The sequence below is a fragment of the Equus asinus genome, chromosome 11 (assembly GCF_041296235.1).
Source record: "Equus asinus isolate D_3611 breed Donkey chromosome 11, EquAss-T2T_v2, whole genome shotgun sequence".
In the NCBI taxonomy this organism is placed as follows: domain Eukaryota; kingdom Metazoa; phylum Chordata; class Mammalia; order Perissodactyla; family Equidae; genus Equus; species Equus asinus.
In genome coordinates, this window is record NC_091800.1 from 25,440,032 (window position 1) to 25,458,448 (window position 18,417).

General features: G+C 45.0%; 1 protein-coding gene across 1 annotated transcript in view; it reads left to right on the plus strand.

Moving 5' to 3' along the window:
- Window positions 1–309: 309 nt before the first annotated feature.
- Window positions 310–18,417, plus strand: part of EBPL (EBP like) — a 41,360-nt gene continuing 23,252 nt past the window's right edge. The window contains exon 1 of the mRNA XM_014851429.3: window positions 310–707. Within this exon, the coding sequence (XP_014706915.2) occupies window positions 540–707 (168 nt within the window). The 5' untranslated portion in view covers window positions 310–539. The remainder of the gene's footprint in view (window positions 708–18,417) is intronic.

The following is an 18,417-nucleotide window of genomic DNA, read 5'->3' on the forward strand; positions in this document are numbered from 1 at the left end:
GATAAGGTGGGCAAAAGCTTCTAGTGCCCAGCCAGCATGACTTATCGCTCCTCTCTCCCATACTTTTACTGCTTTTCTGGATTTTTAAGAAATAGGGTCAGAGTAAGCCACAAGGGCTTTAAAAAGCCTGCTGGTGGCTGAAAACACCCTTGGCCGTCACCTCTCCTGCAAGACTAGAAAGGACCTAGTTAGAAACTTTTGTCCTTAAAATTCTCCCCAGTCCATTGGCAAAATTTCTCCCATTTGCACTTCACGTTGTGGCTTAAGGTTTTGAACCGTGTTAAAAATCAAGCCTCATCAAAAGGTGTGGCCCTCTGATCGGTCCTTTGGGCTTGGTCTGGGAACATGTTTGCACAACCCGACTCCAGAAAACCCGGGGATTCAGCGGGCTGGCAGGAGGCGAGGCGGGAGCGGAAGCCGCTCCGGCCCCGCCCCCTCCCGCCAGGCCCCGCCTCCCCCTCCCCCGCTCCGCCGCGCTTTTTCTGGGCGGGCTCTCCTTTCCTGGCCCGAGAATTGGCAGCCAAGCCGGAGCCGGCTGCATGGACGCGGGCTGGGAGCCGGGGGCGGTGGGCGCCTCGCTGCTGCTGTGCGCCGCGCTGCTGGGGGCGGGCTGCGCGTTGGGCCTGCGCCTGGGCCGCGGGCGGGGGGCGGCGGACCGCGGGGCGCTCGCCTGGCTCTGCTACGACGCCCTGGTGCACTTCGCACTGGTAAGTGGAGTCGCCCCGGGCCCCCCAAACGCCGGCGGAGCCCGCCTCCCTCGGGATCCTTCCCTCCCGCTCCCCAGGGAGTTTCCTGGAAAGCACGGGGACGAGTTGGCCGCCCCATCCCCTACGGCGGGAAGCCCGCGGAGCCCGGGAGGTACCTGGAGGCCGTTGTACTCGAGGCCTTGTGGCCGGTTGCGGCACCTCTCGGAGTTCCCGACTCTCTAAAGAGAGCACAGCTTCCCCAGTGGTGCCAATTCCTCTAGCAAACAAAAAACAGAACACCCTGAAAGTTGTTATTTCTGTACCGTGTTATGTTGGTGTGATTTTAAGCTACTCAAAGCCTTTGGCTTGCTTAACTTTGGAACCTGCACATAAATGTTGAACCGAAAATAATTGGGAGTGAGGTCGTTTCTGAGGGCTCCAGAGGAGCGGGCAGAGGTGATGCGGCCGCGCGGAGTCCGAAGACCGAGGGCCTGCTCCCAGACAGAAGAACCCGCGTGCCTTATCACCGTTATTGAGTAATTGCTGTGTGCAGACACACTACTGTGTTTAAAATTTCTGATCTTTACAGCATCCTATAAACTAGTTATTGTCCCTATTTTCCAAGGAGAAAACAGGCCCTGCGAAGTTAGGTGACTTGACAATGCCACACAGCAGACATGCTGGAGTTAATTTGTTGTGGCTTCTTTACATGGCGCCAAGCTTTAGGAAACTCGTCCCTAAAAGTTCAAGCCACTTTATAAATAGCCAGGAGGGTTGTATTTAAGGGAATTCTATTGAAATGCTCACCCCCCCCCCCACCCCGGCACACACATGCACTCACACTTTTTCTAAAAGTTTTTTAAACTATGACAAAATATCTTTTTTGTAACTTTGACCTCGCTTAAATCTAGACCAACCTGTGGCTCATGTGAAGCTAAAGGCTATGGCATTGAGAAAGAAAAAGCAAAGTTCAGTAATCAGTCAGGTCTGTATGTTTTTATCACTTGTATATGTGCACACACCAGATGTTGCTGGAATGATGAAATTCCCTCTTTCCTAATAATTAACTTGTGGAGGTAAGAGACAGTGAATATTTCCCTCAACTGCTTTATTTATAGAATTGATTTTTAAGTTATCATTGAACAAGGTCTCTCAAAAAAACAGGCAGCAAAACAGGTCGCTAAGCCCACTTAAAGAAAAATGTATTATAATTTTAGACATACAGAAAAGGTATAAAAATACTAAAACATATACCCATATGTCCACCACCTAGTATAAAATTGTCTACTTTTCAAGCACAGACTCTTACAGGTTACACCACACGTGGCACCCTGATGGGTATCCCGATGTCTGGCATCTTTGCTCCGCTCTCCCCTCTTCCTGTTCTGAAGGAAATGTCCTCCACACCACCTGCCCTGTGCCATTTACCTGTGCCAGCTGTGAAATGTTCCACTGTCTGAATGCACCATACCTTAGTTCTTCAATTCTGATGTGCACATTTTTCCACATATTCAGACAATCAATGATGAACCACTGTGGACCATTTTATTGATATTTGATCTGAAATTGGGATGTATCTTACAGTTGATGATGAAATATGGTATTTAACCAGCCCATGTTAATGGGCATGTCTTTATTTTACTGTTTATACTTAATGCTTCAAGCAGCATCTTTGTATACGTATCTTAGAGATGGATGAGGAGGGTGCTCGAATGTGGTTATGTGGTTGAGGCCTGCAAGAAAAATGCAGACCCATATTATCTTTGGTTGGGAGTTTATTACAAGAATATCCAGAAATGTGACACGAGCTAAGATTGGAATGTAACGCCTCCGAGAGAACTAAAACCTCAACTCCCGTGTTCATACCAGAACCTGAGCTGCCCCTCCTTCCCCCTTTAAACTTGACCTCTCAAATGGGAGGAGGGGTTTGGATTTGTCGGTCACCATCAACGCAGAGCTCTCCTGTTGAACAGGGTTTCAAGCCAGGCATTCCCAGAGGGAGGTCAGCATCCTGATGTCCAACCAGAATGTAGTTACCTGGGCTGCAGTTCAGTTCAGTTGGTTATGGCTAGGATGAAGGAAGGGCAGGCTGACTTCCCGGCAGTGCACCCGGCGGGAGCCATGGCAACAGACATAAAGAAATCAGTGGTTTGACTCACCAGGCTCAAAGGTTGCTCTGGGTGGTCGTGCAGTGGTGCTTCGTGGATGTTCCCTCATCTGCCATCTAAGTGCAGCATTCTGGGCACGGCCAGAGCATGGAGGCAGAATGTTTGCCTCCATTTGGGAACCATCTTGAGGTCCATATTGACTAGAGCACAGAGTTCACCTTGGGAAGAAGTGAGGGGACAGGCTGGAGAGGGAGCTTGGATGACAAGACTTGGATTCTGCAGTAGGAAGCCGTTGAAGGATTTCAGGCAAGGAAGTAGCATGGCCAAAGCAGATCTTCGGAAAGATAAGTTGGTGGTGATGTGTGAAGTCAGAAACTGAAGGGTCTGAGATTTTACCCTTCTTACAAGTTAACAGGTTAGCTTGGTTGATCCCCAAACCCCACAGGGCAAGGCAGTGAAGGCCAGATAGTACCCGCACATGCCCTGGGGACGTTACAGGAGAGGAACCCCCAGTTAGGCTCCCATCTTCTATGGTGACCTGCTCATGCTTCTCTCTGGAGAGAGACCTTATCTTTACTCAGGAGTGTAAACAAATCTCTGGAGAGGAGGAGCCCAGGTCTTTATCTCCACTACCCTGGAACATCTCAGGAGGGAGAGGCTTCTATGTTTTACTCCCCTGAATGTCTCCTTATATAAATATTCTTAAATCGGTGTAAATGCCTGTGCTCAGAGACCCCAGACGTTGCAGGAGGATGAGGTATTCATGGAGAATTCTCTCCCAGTTTGGTGCAGGGTGGATTGGAAAGGATCGTAAAGGGGCAAGAAGATCAGCTAAAAGCACTTGCAGTGTTTTAGGAGTGAGCTGAAAAAGCTGAGCTAGGGTGGCATTGGAGGTTATAATGGGAGGAAAGCCAAGTACGAGAGGCTTTCCAGGGGAGAATGTACAGGTCAAAGTGACCGATTGTACATCCGGGGTGGAGATGATCTTGGGGTGTAGAAACTGGCTGACGCGGGTGATGGTGACAACGTTAACAAAGACAGGAAAGTGAGATTTTAGAGCTATGAATCTGGGGTTCTGGTGTGTAGTTGAGAGGAAATGGCGAGAAGGCAATCAAAAATGTAAGGCAAGTTGAAGAGACAGGGCAGACTAAAGAGAGTCGGAAGTTCTTTACCGCACTGGAGGAGACAGTGGGAAGCCCTGGGGACGAGTGATTTTTCTGAGCAAGAGAGAATAGAAAGGTGAAAACGCTGAGGAAGGAGAGCAGAATCTTTTAAAAATGTGTGTACTGAACAGTCAGGATGGGGAGAAAGTGGGCAAGACCAAGAACCAGGGTCGTGCTGGCTCCTGGGACCCCAGGGAGGGAAGTTCGAGATCACTGTATAGTGCTGCAGCACCGTTGAAAAAGAAAAAGAAAAAGGTGAGGGCTGGGCGGGAGCCTCTGGGTCCAGCAATCGGAAGTCCTTGGTAGAGTGGTTTTGTCTGAATAGAGGCACCAGAAGCTGAAGGCAAGGGCGTAGCAGGTGGGGTAGAGAAGAAATGGAGGCAGCATGTGCAACACCGAGAGAGAGTTGGTAGTGGGAGGAAGGAGAGTGGAGGCAGGTAGCTCAAGAGACATGGCAGGGGCAGGCAGCCGACTCTGGGTTCTGTTTAAGGGGGGAAGGTCTGAGTGCATCTGTGAGCAGGAATGTGATGCAGGGAACAGAGAAGGTGCAGACACATGTGCTGGGCAGCCCCTGCTGTCTGCTGCCGCGTGAATAGACGTCCGGCAGAGCTGCATCAGCTTGAATCTACCGCTGTCCTCTGATCAAGCCCCTCTGACTCGTCACTCCCACTTTTGACTCCCACTGTGACTCGTCACTGTGGAGCTTGGCTTAGGCTCATCCTTCAGGGTGAAACCTGGACGTCAGTTGTGTCTCCATTCATTCTACACGAACGCCCAGGGGTCGTCTTTCTTTAAGAAATCCTGAGGCCCCGTGGCTGCTTAAGTCCTTATTAATTTGGATATTGGGGGCATTACCCTTTTCCATTTAACGTCACCATGAGTTCCTCCCCTTCTGCTACAATGCTTTTCAGCCTCCCATCTTAGAACTTTCTAAAAATTTCTTCCTCATACTACTTGCTTTATCATTAGGTCTGACGTTGCCTCTTAATTCACAGTCTGTTGCTGTCTCCTGTTTCCTCTTTCCTTTTTTGGTGGTGTTGTCTTCATCAGTTTTGCCCTAAGATAGATGTCCTGTTTGGTAAATGAATTCATCGTCCTCATGCTATTTGGCAGATGTGGTGAAGCACAGTTGGTTTAGGTGTATATTAATGGTAAAACTTTGTGCTCGTTAATTTTATGTGTCAACTTGACTGGGCCGGGGGATGCCCAGATATTTGGTCAAACATTATTCTGGGTGTTACGGTGAGGGCGTTTTTGGATGAGATTAAGACTTAAATTGGTAGACTGAGTAAAGCAGGTTGCCCTCCCTGGTGTGGGTGAGCCTCATCCTATCAGTAGAAGGTCTGAATAGAACGAAAAGGCTGGTCTTCCCTTGATTCTGTGAGAATCCCTTCCGCCTGACTACCTTCAAATAAGAACATTGGCTTTTTCCTCCCTTCAGTCCTGAACTGAGACAGTGGCTTTTCCTGCATCTCAAGCCTGCTGGCCTTTAGACTACAACCACACCATTGCTTCTTGTGGTTCTCAGGCCCCGGACTGGGGCTGGAACTACACCATCAGCTCATCTGGGTCTCCAGCTTGCTGATTCACCCTGCAGATCACGGGACTTGTCAGCCTCCATAATCACATAGCCAATTCCTTATGATAAATCTCCTGATAGGTGGGTATTTATAAATAGATATAGATGTATATATACACGTATATATCTCTATACATATATAGGCATAGATATGGATAAATATATAGATGTGTCTCCCATTGGTTCTGTTTCTCTGGAGAACTAACACAAGCTTAGAAATGGTGCCAAATTGAAAGCCCAAGGGAGGGCACCCATAATGACCCACTGTCTGTTTTTTAGGGTGTAGGTAGACAGCCCTTGTACTTCTGCAGACCAAAATTCAGTCTGTTTTCTAACCTCATGAACAAGACATGTCACCTGGCAATAGGGAGGGCTGTCTTTTTAGCCACATCTCAGAATGACACACTTTTCTGTTGTTCCTCATTTCCACAAATATTTGAGTGCCTACCTGGGTGCCAGATACGGTGCTAGACACAGACAAAATGGATGGCTCTTGTCCTCTCAGAGCTTATGGAATAGCAGAGAGTTTTTCTTTTATTGTTTCATATGGAGAATAATAATTACTAATGTTACACCCAGTGTCAAACCCGTATGAGAAATTTATGTGTAAGTGCTAGGAGAAGCTTAGTTTCTCCTAAAAAATTGGTTTGTCTATTTCTCTCTGATAACAAGAACAATATAAATGTTTCTCCCTTTTCACTTTGGCTGCTTGGAAGCTCAGAACCACATTAAGCTCTGTAATAACAACAAAAAATGGTCTGCATATATATGTTCTTATTGATCCCTGATCTGGATTCTTATTCATTTTTATATTTTTTAATAACTAATGTTTAAAAATTCTTATGTATATTTTACCATTTAGTTGACTGTTTTTGTTGTAGTTGACCTAAAATCTTTTGTATAAGGAAAAAGTATGTAAATACTTTAAAATTAAATTTTAATGCTACTAAAATTTATTTCCTTTGAAATGAAAAAGACATTCTAGGGAAATATCTTGTTTGTTTCCTTTGTAACACTAAACACAATGTGTAACTGTTTCCTTTGTCTTCCTGTGTCTCTGGTACCGGGCATGGTGCCCAGCTTGTAGGAGCTCTTCTGTATTTGTTAATATCGAATGAGAGGAAGAATGAGTCTATCCTTTTCATTTATAGTAGTATTAGTCATTTACATTTTAAGCCTCAAATTGCTCAGCTGTATAAAATGTCAGAGTTCTTTTTCTATGTCAGACAGTTTAAATTGTGTATTGCCATGATCATTTTAAAATGTGTAACATTTACATATCTAAAAGGAAGAAAAGGATAAAATTACCCGGAGGTAATTGTTGTTAGTATTATTAAGAATAGTCTTCCAGAATTTGTATGAAAATATATATCCAGATAAATGTTTTTCAGAGTTCTTTTTACAAAAATGGGGTAACACTATTCATTCCTTGTTACTTTTTCTTTCATTCACTCTGTTCAGTGACCATCCGTATCAGTATCTATTGAACTACCACGTAATTTTAAATAATTGCAAAGGATTTCATTATACTTTGTATATAATTTATTTAACCAATCCCTAATTGTTGGTCTTACAGGCTCTTTCCATTGCTAGCAGTTATACAGAATGCTCTCTGTGCATTTTCATGCACTTGTCTATTTACCCAGCATGAATCCTGAAAGTAGAATTGCTGGCTCTAAGCGAAGCTAGTTTGTAAAGACTCCACAAAGATGGTACCCATTTGCATGGCCTTCTCACACCCATCCAGTGCCAGGTATCATTATCGTATCAGATACCTCATCAGACCCTTGATGATATGCTCTGCTCCAGCCACCACTACCACGACCAACTCCGACTTCATTAGGGCCCAAGCAGAGAGCACCCACTCTCACCTCCTGCCCCAGGCCTCTTGGATGCCGCCCAGGTGTGAGATCCTTGGGACTCACTCAGCTCCCTCACACATGTCCACAGAATGAAGCTTTGAGAGTGGTATTTGGGAGCCATAGGATAAATTCTTCTTCCCTCCCCTCCAAACACGGACTCCCCAGAGAAGCAGTAGTTCATACAACCTCTGGAGTAACTGAAGATGGAGAGGTCAGTTAGCTTGTTACTGAGTAGTGCTACTAAATTACTAAACTCAGCAACCCAGCCTCACCTCCTCCTCCTCCTCCTCCTCCTCCTCCTCTGTCTGTTCCCCCTCCTGCCTCCCTGGGAAGCAGTCCCCATAAAAGTAGTAGAAATAGGATAACACTTTCTGGGGGACCCAGGCAAGATACCCTTTTTCTTATTCGTTGCATACTATTCCATCACATGGATATACCATAATTGAACCAACCATGCAACTTCAAGTTATTTCTAATTTTTTTTTCCTGCCACTAAAAACAAACAAAAAACTAAACATCCTTGAACAGATATCTTTACTTCTGTAGGAGAAATTTCAAAACTGAGATTCTGGGTCAAAAAGTATGTCTCAGGAGGTCTGTTTTCCTACCACAAGATGTGTCATGTGAAAAATAGCTCTTCTTTCTTTTATTTATCAAAATAAAAAAAAGGTAAATGTGTAAGGTGATGGATGTGTTAATTAACTCGATGATGGGAATCGTTTCACAATGTATACGTATATCAAATCATCACATTGTATGCTTTAAATATCTTACAATTTTTTGTCAATTATACCTTAGCAAAGCTGAAAAAAATAAAAATAAATTAAATTGGCAAGCTCCTATCCTGCCTAGGAGTGGGAAATTTGACCTCAGTTATTAGAGTCTTCTCTCTTTTTAGGGTCTCAGGAGAACCTGGGAGACTTACATGATTCCCAGAAAAAAGAGATATCTGTGCTTTGCTCCATCCTGATCACAGCTGATACCCTCGTTGACTAAGCCTCGTGTTCCCATGTTTTCCTGAAGGAGGGCAGCTCCGCTGTTTCTCTGCTAGGCTTTGGGACAGGAATCTGGGGCTTGCATCCTGGGCTCCACTTTCTATAGCCTGTTTTTCTATGCAGCTGTTCGTCTTGTCCTCATTGATGTGAAAGAGGTGGTCATATGTTAGAACAAAGAATTTCACCCACATTTTATTATGCTTTTTTTTGACCAAGAAAGTGTCTCAACTCCATTTGTTGACTAATCCATTCTTTCTCCGCTTATTTGAAATTCCACCTCTGTCACATACAAAAATCTTTTATATGCATAGATATGTTTGGAGATTTTTAAAATTTTAGGTCTGTTTTATGAATCCTTTGGTTTCAGTTCTGTCCACTGCTTTTTATTATTTTAGCTTTATAATGCATTTTAATGTCTGATAAAGCAAACTTCTTACCACTCTTTTCCAAACACTTTAAGATTTATTGTATATCCTTCCAGACAAACTTAAGATTCACTTTGCCAAGTTCTAAAACTTGGTGTTTTTATTGGAGATTTTCTTAAATTTATAGATTAATTAGAGATTAAATGATATCTTTACAATACTGAGTCTTCCAAGAACTGAGTGAATGTCAATTTGTTTAAATCTTTTGGTATAGTCTCTTAAAATTTACTTCTAAATATTTTTTATTTTTATTGCTACTTTGTGTATTTTTCCTTTGTGTTCTAGCTGATTATCGCTGCTATAAGTGAAAGCTATAGGGATATATGTGTATCTGAGCCATCCACTGCACCACCAGGCCAGCCCCTGATCTCCTTTCTTGTCGTTGAAGTTTTCCTGTTTCTAGATTTTCATATAAATGAAATCATACAGTATGTAGTCTTTATTTAGCAAAATTTCCTGAATAGTATCCCACTGTATGGATATATCTCAATTTATTTACCCATTTACCTGTTAAAGAACATTTAAGAACATTTGGGAGGTCGGCCCGGTGACACAGCAGTTAAGTTCACACGTTCTGCTTCGGCAGCCCGGGGTTCACTGGTTCATATCCTGGGTGCGGACGTGGCACTGATTGACAAGCCATGCTGTGGTAGGCGTCCCACATATAAAGTAGAGGAAGATGGGCACCGATGTTAGCTCAGGGCCAATCTTCCTCAGCAAAAAGAAGAGAATTGGCAACGGATGTTAGCTCAGGGGTAATCTTCCTCAAAAAAAAAAAAGAACAGTTGGGTTGATTCTACTTTTTGACTGTTAGAAATAATGCTGCTGTGAGTATTTGCTTACAAGTCTTTGTGTGGGCATATGTTTTTATTTCAGTTGGGTAAATTCCTAGGAGTGGGATTCTTTAACTAGAGTAGAAACTGCCAAACTGTTTTCCCTGCCATTTTCCATTCAGCAATACTTGAGAGTTCTGGTTGCTCCACATCCTCATCAGTACTTAGTGTCTCAGTCTGCTAGGGCTGCTAGAAAAGAAAAATCACAGACTGTTACTTCAACAACAGACATTTATTTCTCATGTTCTGGAGGCTGGGAAGTCCGAGATCAGGGTGCCAGCATGGTCAGCTCTGGTGAGAGCCCTCGTCCTGGCTTGAGACAGCTGCCTTCTTGCTGTGGCCCCGCATGGCTGAGAGAGAGCCCTCGTCTCTCTTCCTCTTCTGAGGACACTAATCCCATCCTGGGGGCCCCACTTTATGACCTCATCAAAACTTAATTAACTCCCAAAGGCCCCCCCCACCTCTAAATACCACCACACTGGGGGTTAGGGCTTCAATAGATGCATTTGAGGGCGACACAGACATTCAGTCCATAACGCTTAGTATTGTTATTTTTGTGTTATTTTGTTTTAGTCATTCTAATAGATGTGTATGACCAGAACTCATTGTAGTTTCAATTAGCATTTCAGTACCATCTGGTGATGTTGAAGATCTTTTCATATGTTTATTTGCCCTCTGTATATCATCTACTAGTAAGCGTGTTCAAATCTTTTGCCCATTTTTTAAATTAACCTTTTTCTTCTGAGACAATTGTAGGTTTACTTGCAGAGAGAGAATACAGAGAGATCCTATTTACACTTTACCCAGTTTCCCTGATGGCAACATCTTGCAAAACTGTGGTAGAATATCACAGTGAGGGGAATGACATTGACACAGTCAAAAGGCAGAACAGGGAGCACATTCTCAAACACTTACGAAGTTACAGATCTGTCAGCAGCCCCCCAGCTTGGCCCCCAGGTTCTCCGGTGAGTAGGACACCCAGCCAGTGGCCCCCCTTCCTTTGGACCTGTGTTCCTATCCAGGTTTGTGCTGCTGCCAGCACCACATGGGCTGCTGTAGCCAAGGAGATTCTAGGCTGCAGTGCTGCCCCCCCGCCACCACAGCCCTGGTCGCTGAGCCTGGGGAAGCAATAACCGAGACCTAACCTGCTGACAATGGCCAAGACTCTGGAGAGTTGCCTTGTACCTCACAATCCATCTTGGGGAAGCTCAATGATGCCCGCCAGGGCTCCAGCAAAGCAGTGGCATTGAAGGTTTGGTGGCCCCACGGTTGGAAGAGCTTTGGCAGTTTAAATGCCTTGGGCAGCCTCAGTGAGTGGTGGGCATCTCCTCAAGAAGAGGGTTCCAGAAGCACAATCAACACAACTCTCCCTTCAAATGCAGAGAGCATCACTGGGGCTGTGGGCACCTCTCCATGTTCTCACTACTCACTCACTCCTCACTCTGCCACCACTTGGTCCCTATTCTGGGGTGACCAACCGTCCCAGTTTCCCGGTGACTGAGGGCATTCCTGAAATGAGTTGGTCACCCTACCTGCTCCTCTTCTTTCACTTTCTGCCTATGAACATTTTCTGTGTATCCTTGTCCTTCTGTCTCTATCAGCTCTTCTCTGTCTTTTCTGTTGTCTCCTGTCTTGTCCCACCAGAAAATCCACCTCTGGAAAATGTTATCTCATGTACCTGAAACTGCCAAAGGTAAAGAAATAGCAACCTGAGGACATCAAAACCATATTCTGTTTATATTTAAACTAAAACAGAACAATAGCTTTTAAAAAAATAATACAAAAAGAAGGGAATTAGGCAAAAGAAAGTAAGCTTGTTTATCCGAAGTCTTTAGAATGATTAGTTCCTTGTGGGGAAAGGGTTTTTTACATATTCTGGGTACACACACACACACACACACTCACACTCACACTCACTCATGTACCCAAAACCCAACTCCAACCATGTACCCTGGGAGAAACCCTTTCTGATGGCCCAAGGCAGATTTCATCACTGCTTTCTGTTTAATCATTATTTTCAATATTTCCCCAACTCTTTGTTAACTCTCTATCACGGTATTTTGCAGGCTTTTTTTTTTTTTTTTGAGGGGTATGGGGAAGTTACTATCTCCCTTGAGAGGCTTTGAGTCCCTTGGGGACAAAGACTATTACTTCCCATCTTTGCATCTTCAAAGATGCTCTGCCTGGCTGCACAGTTCATTTGCAAAGCTGATTTCATCCCAAAGACCTGTTGACCTAGAATAAGTAAACAGCCAGTTATTTTACCAGAATAGGTTTATTCAGGAACAGCAAAGAACTGCAATTTGGGACATGTGATCTATGGTGAACCACACACAAGTCTGGAGAAACAAAGGAGAGAAATGTTCTTTTATGAAGTTGGGAGGGGCTGTTGTATATGAAGGGTCCCTTGGAGGAGACTGGGAGTTCCAAGTGTGGAGACTTCTCATTGGCTGAGCTGTTGCTGGGCTAAGAGGAATCTCTTCCTTCTGCTGGGGTTAAATACTGTCACTTCCTGTGGGAGATGCAAGGTATTGTCTCTTCCTGTTGGGATCTGTAGTGTGCTTTGAGTGGCACGTGTGTGAGAGTTCTCTCTTCTGGCCTCCTGACTTTATTCTAAATGAGATTTCTGTTTATTAATTTTCACATTTTTCCCTTTTGATCAAGATCTTTCTCTGAAAGCATCACTGATCAAGGGTCAAGTTTTTCTGGATTCAGTGGCCTTTTGTCCCTCGATGCCAGGAAGTACCTTTCCTGGATGTCATGTCCCACATTGGAGGGAAAGTGAACAGATTGGAAACCTATTGAGATCACAGTCGAGTAACAAGGAGGGGTAGGAGGGAAACCTCTCAAGCATTTCCCATCTCAGTCTGTATCTTTTTAATAGGTCTGGTCTGGACATCATCAGATGTCATCTGCTTCAATTCCAGGAAATCTTTACCTTGAGGTCACCAAACGGTGTGTGGGTCCATTCAGAATTTGGTGCTTTCTGTAGACATGTCACAGGAATTCAAGAGACTATTTCCTGGAGTTTGGCTGCACAAGGTTTAGTCAGCAGTACCTGAAGGGGCCTTTCCAGCGAGGCTGACGAGGGTCTCTCTGGAGGTGTCTTTCCCAATAGACAAAATCTCCAGGTTGCAAGGTGTGATGCTCAAGATCTTCGTCTCCCTGGAGCGCATTGTGAAAAGATCGTTCTACCAGAACACAGTTATTTTTGATAGAAGCAATTAGGCCTTTACAATATTAGAGTGTATCTCCTTTTGTCAGCCGCAGATCAAAAGAGGCAGGTGCCAGGTGCGTTGGGCATCCTGTGACCATCTAAAGGGTGAGAGCTTCTGATTCCAAAGGGGGTAGGTCTGAGATTTAGAAGGACCAACAGCAGTGCTTTTGGCCAAGGTATTTGGAGAGTCTCTACAAACTTTGCCCACTGGGTCTTAATAATGCCAGTTGGGACATTCAGTTAAACCAGAGGACTGAGGGTGGTAGGCGCAGTGAAAGTGATGTAAAACCGGCCAAATGGCAAGACCTCTCAGAGCACCTGACTGGTGCAATGTGTTCCTCAGTCACCATGAAGTTCAAGACGGCTTCCCCAGGAAGGGGTCATCTTTTCCAAAGGGACTTTAGCCACAGATGAGGCAGCAGCCTGTCTATAAGGGAAGGCTTTAATTCAGTGAGAAAACATACAGGCCATGACTAAAACATATTTAGCATATTTGTATCCATGAAACAGAAGCAACTGTATGAAATCCATTTGCCAACCTCAAATGGGCCATTAGGCAATTTAAAATGTCCAGAAGCAGTGTGAACAGGCTTTGCTGGATTATATTTTGGACAGGTGTGACAAGAGAAGTGGGTGCTTTTTGCAGCCTTATTATCCCCCATCAATGTTGATTCATGAATGCTATCATTTTGTTAGTGGACCAATGGTTTAATGTATGTGCCATGGTCAGGAGTGGGAATTTTAGGGTCTGGCTTGCTACCTGGCCGGAAACAGAGTTTTCTCTTTTTATCAAACCAACAATTTCAACAAGGTTGAATTTCCAATTTTGGTTTTCCTTTTCTGAGACCGATTGTTGGGCTTCTCTAGCCAGTTTTTCTAAGTTATCATTTGGGGAAATAGCCCTTTGGACCATGACAGAGGTTTGGCCGCTATTGATTCCTTTAAGAGCAGCATTCATTGCGGAAGTGTCAGCAAGGTGATTCACTTTAGCTTTCAGAGAGTCAACTTTTTTTTTTCTTTCTTTTTTTTTTTTTGAGGAAGATTAGCCCTGAGCTAACTACTGCCAATCTTCCTCTTTTTGCTGAGGAAGCCTGGCCCTGACCTAACATCCATGCCCATCTTCCTCTACTTTATATGTGGGACGCCTGCCACAGCATGGCTTTTGCCCAGCGGTGCCATCTCTAGTAGACCCGGGATCCAAACTGGCAAACCCCGGGCCGCTGAGAAGCAGAATGTGTGAACTTAACCGCTGTGCCACTGGGCCGGCCCCAAGAGAGTCAACTTTAGAATGCCCCAGGATCTTAATAATAGCTAAAGTGGCAGGTAAAAGTATAGCATCCAATAATTCCTGAACATAAGGGCCATCTTAAATTTTATTTTCATTGGAAGTAGGAAACCATGTTGCTTCCACAACATTCCAAAATCAAGAGCCACTCCAAAAGTGTGTCTACTATCAGTATAAATGTTGGCAGTTTTGCTCTTGGCTGGGGCGCAGGCCCACGTGAGTACATATAATTCGGCTTGTTGGGCTGTGGTAGCCAAGGGGCAGAGGTGCTGTTTCAGTTACATGAAAGGGTGATAATATTGCAGACCCAGCACAATATTTACCATCATCACCTTTTAAATAAGAACCACCAGTGAACCATGAGAAGTCAGCGTTACTCAAAGGAGTTTCCTGCACTTCACCATGAGGGTCAGGAGGTGATCTGCCAGTGTTAAGTAGTCCGGCCGGACTTCATCGGTAGCAGAGGGGAAGAGAGCAGGGGGTCGAGGTGATCACAGCGTGAGGAGTTGCGTGAGGGGCGGTGAGCAAAAGGATACACAGGAGGTGAGGCAGCCGACTGCAGAATGCTGAGTGTGGTGAGAATTCAGGAGGGCTTCAGCTGAATGAGACACGAAAATGGTTAAAGGGGATCCCACAACTATTTCCTCGGCGGCCTTAACCAAAGGGGCAGTGGCAGTGACGGCTCTAAGGGAAGGGGGGTCTCCTCATGCCACTGGTCCAGTTGCCGGCTGTAATACCCTGTGGGTCAACGGGGGTCCCTGTGTTTCTGGGTGAGCAGCCCCTTCCTTTTCATACACAAAAAGGAAAAAGGGAAGCTGATAGTTGGGATGCCCAAGGTCAGGTGGGCTCGTTAAACTCTCCTCTAAGGCTTTACAGACTTATGTCCTCCTGTTCTTCCATGAAATTGCTTCAGGGTTGCTGTTCTTGAGTAAAACATACAGAAGTTTGGCCACAAGAGAGCAACTTGGAATCCAATTTTGACAATAATTAATGTGAGAAAACCTCACAGTTGGTACTTAGTTTGGGTTTGGGGAAACTTAGGACCCCATAGCAGTTTCAAAACTATCGCTGTCCAGCGTGGTTTGCAGAAAAGTAAGTTTGGGGAGTTCAAAAGTTCCTCATAATGGCTATTGGTAATCTAAATTAGTTTTAGTTAAATCGGTCCATGTAGTTAGAAATGCGCAAAAAGAGAGACTACAGTTTTTAAACATAAAACTAGCTGGGGTCTCTGAAAGAGGGAAGTGCCCTTAAAACATTTAGATGACTGGGATCCCATTTCTTATAAGTTCTTCTCTAGAACAAAGAAAAATTCCTAAACAGCCTTCAGGCCAAATGCCAGTACAGTTCCCATAGAAGAGCCTGATTCCAAAGGATTCGGACCAAAGGCTAAAGAAGTACTCACAGAAACAGCACTGTTCCAATGGGAACAGCCTTATTTCAAAGGAGTCAGGCCAAAGCACCAAACGAGTACTCACAGAAAAGATAAAGCCTTCTATGGAAAGGACAGGGCCAGATAAAGCCTGACGAGCTTCAAAATGCAAAGAGGTGGCCGGCCCAGTGGCACAGCGGTTAAGTTCGCATGTTCTGCTTCTCGGCGGCCCCGGGTTCACCAGTTCGGATCCTGGGTGCAGACATGGCACCACTTGGCATACCATGCTGTGGTAGGCGTCCCACATAGAAAGTAGAGGAAGAGGGGCATGGATGTTAGCTCAGGGCCAGTCTTCCTCAGCAAAAAGAGGAGGATTGGCGGCAGTTAGCTCAGGGCTAATCTTCCTCAAAAAAAAAAAAAAAAATGCAAAGAGAGTGGAGCTTGAGATCCAGGAGAAAACCTACCCTCAAACTCCAGAGTCAGCAAGAAAGCAGTGAGCTCCATCGGCTCTGTAGGCACTCCACCTGTTTGCCCACCAGCCTTGGAGTTGTTGGGGGTCTTCTCTGGATCCCCATATGAGCCACCAAATAAGGTTGACCTAAAACAAATAAACAGCCAGTTATTTTACCACCAAAATGGGTTTATTCAGGAACAGCAGAGAATTGCTATTCAAGACATGCAGTCTCTGGTGAACCACTGTCAATTCCAAAGCAACAAAGGAGAGGAAGGTTCTTTTAAGAAGTTGGGAGGGGCTCTTGTAAACGAAGTGGCTATTGGAGGAGACTGGGAGTTGGAAGTGTGGTGACTTTTCATTGGCTGAGTTATGGCAGTCTCTCATTGGCTGAGCTGTTGCAGAGCAAGGAGGAATCTCTTCCTTCCTTCTGCTGGGGTCAAGTAGTATCGCTTCCTGTGGGAGATGCAAGGTCCCAGTCTTTCCCAGTGGAGTCTGTAGTGTGCTTTGAGTGGCACGTGCGTGAGAGTTCATCTTCTAGCCTCTCAACTTTATTTTAAATGAGGTTTCTGTTTATTAATACCCACAGACCTCAAGATGTTTTATGACCATCAGCTCCGTTAGCTCAATGAAAAGCAAGTTGGCGAGTTGGTGTTTTCCACTCATCCATGGAGAGTTTGTTTTTGGCTGTTCAAAACAGTGGCCCCAAATCTCAACCAGTTTGAGGAAGAGATTTGAAGAAACTTTTGTGTTACCCAAGATTTTACTTGCATGGTACACTTCTTTAGAAGTCACTGTCCTGTTTGAGCACATTGTTTATTTTTGGGAAAAAAAGAAGAGGGCAGTGTGGGTTGCTGGTTTTCTCTTTAGGATACAAGTTCCTAAGGACAGCAGTATGCTCTGTGTCAAACCTGTTAGTTAAGCTCTTTGGGGCAAGAACCTCTGAATCATTTATTTGAGCTAGTTCAAGTGACAGATAAACACACCTGGCGACAAGGAGCATGGCAGGTCATGGGAACTCAGCAGAAGCTGAGATCTAGCTGAGCCTCCTGGAGTCTCGAATTGGAGGTTGGTTCTGAACCAGAGGCAGCCCTGCGTTAAGATGACTGTTACCCTCCTCGCAGCTCTTGCCTCTAGGCTTGCTTCTCTTTCTGCTACTTGCTGGCTTTCTGACACTTTATTCTTTTTCTGTGTCTCATAGCATCTACTCATATCCATGTGTTATGGGTTGAATGGTACCCTCCCCCAAAGAAAACCATGTTGGAGTCTTAACCCCCAGTACCTCAGAATGTGGCTCTGTTTAGAGATAGCATCTTTACAGAGATAAGTTAAAATGAGGTTGTTAGGGTGGGCCTTCATCCAATATGACTAGTGTCCTTATAAAAAGGGGAAATTTGGACACAGAGACATGTGCACAGGGAGAACACCATGTGAACATCAAGGTAGAGATCAGGGTGATGCTTCTATAAGCCGAAGAATGCCAAAGATTGCCATCAAACCACTAGAAGCTGGGGGAAGAATATGGAGCAGATTCTCCCTCTCAACTTTCAGAACGAACATGTCCTGCTGACACCTCGATCCTGGATGTCCAGCCTCCAGAACTGTGAGACACTAAGTGTTTGTGGTTTTAAGCCCCCAGTTTGTGGTACTTTTTTATGGCAGCCCCAGCAAACAAGTCCACCATGCTTCCTGGTAACTGGAGGTTATTCATAGTGTTGATTTGTTCTAGACATCTCATGACCTCTCTTACATGTTAGTTTTCAGAATCAGTTTGGATTTACTTTCTGTTTCTCAATTTGTGTTCCAGAGAGTGAGAATTTCATTGGCCCGGCTCCTCCCTGTTTGAGTGTGGCTTTTGGATAGGCTGCTTCGTAGGCCAGCAGCCAGCCTAAGAGTTGTCTGCTCTGGAGTCATAGCATCCTCCTTGTCCCTCCTTCTCCTCTGGTTCTGTCACCTGTAGCCAAAGGAGTGGCTGTCACACTGTCAAACACGGTTTCCCACAGCTGTTCAGTCCATGGGGACTGGGTATAGACTCCCATGCTGGGCACAGCATGCATCATGACCAAAATGTCTAAAGGAACACCCAGTACTGTGTGTGGAAAATGAGAAAACCACGTTAGTCTAGGAAGGGGCTTTAGGAGCCAAGTAGTCCTATCTTCCCCTTGAAATAGGAATTTTACTAATAGCCCAGACAGATATAGGGTCATCTACCCTTTGCTTGAAAGCTTTCAGCCAACGCCATCTTTCCAAATGGAATAGCTCTACTTATAAGAGAATTCTTCCTTATGTTGAGCTGAAATCAGCCTCCTTGTGACTTCTACTCATTGGTCTTAGTTCAGCCCTATTGGGTAATCCAAAGGGAAGTTGAATCCCCATCCACACAGCAGCTCCACCTAGTCCCAGTGCCTCCACCATTTCTCGTGACATGGTTTGCTGGTGCTTTT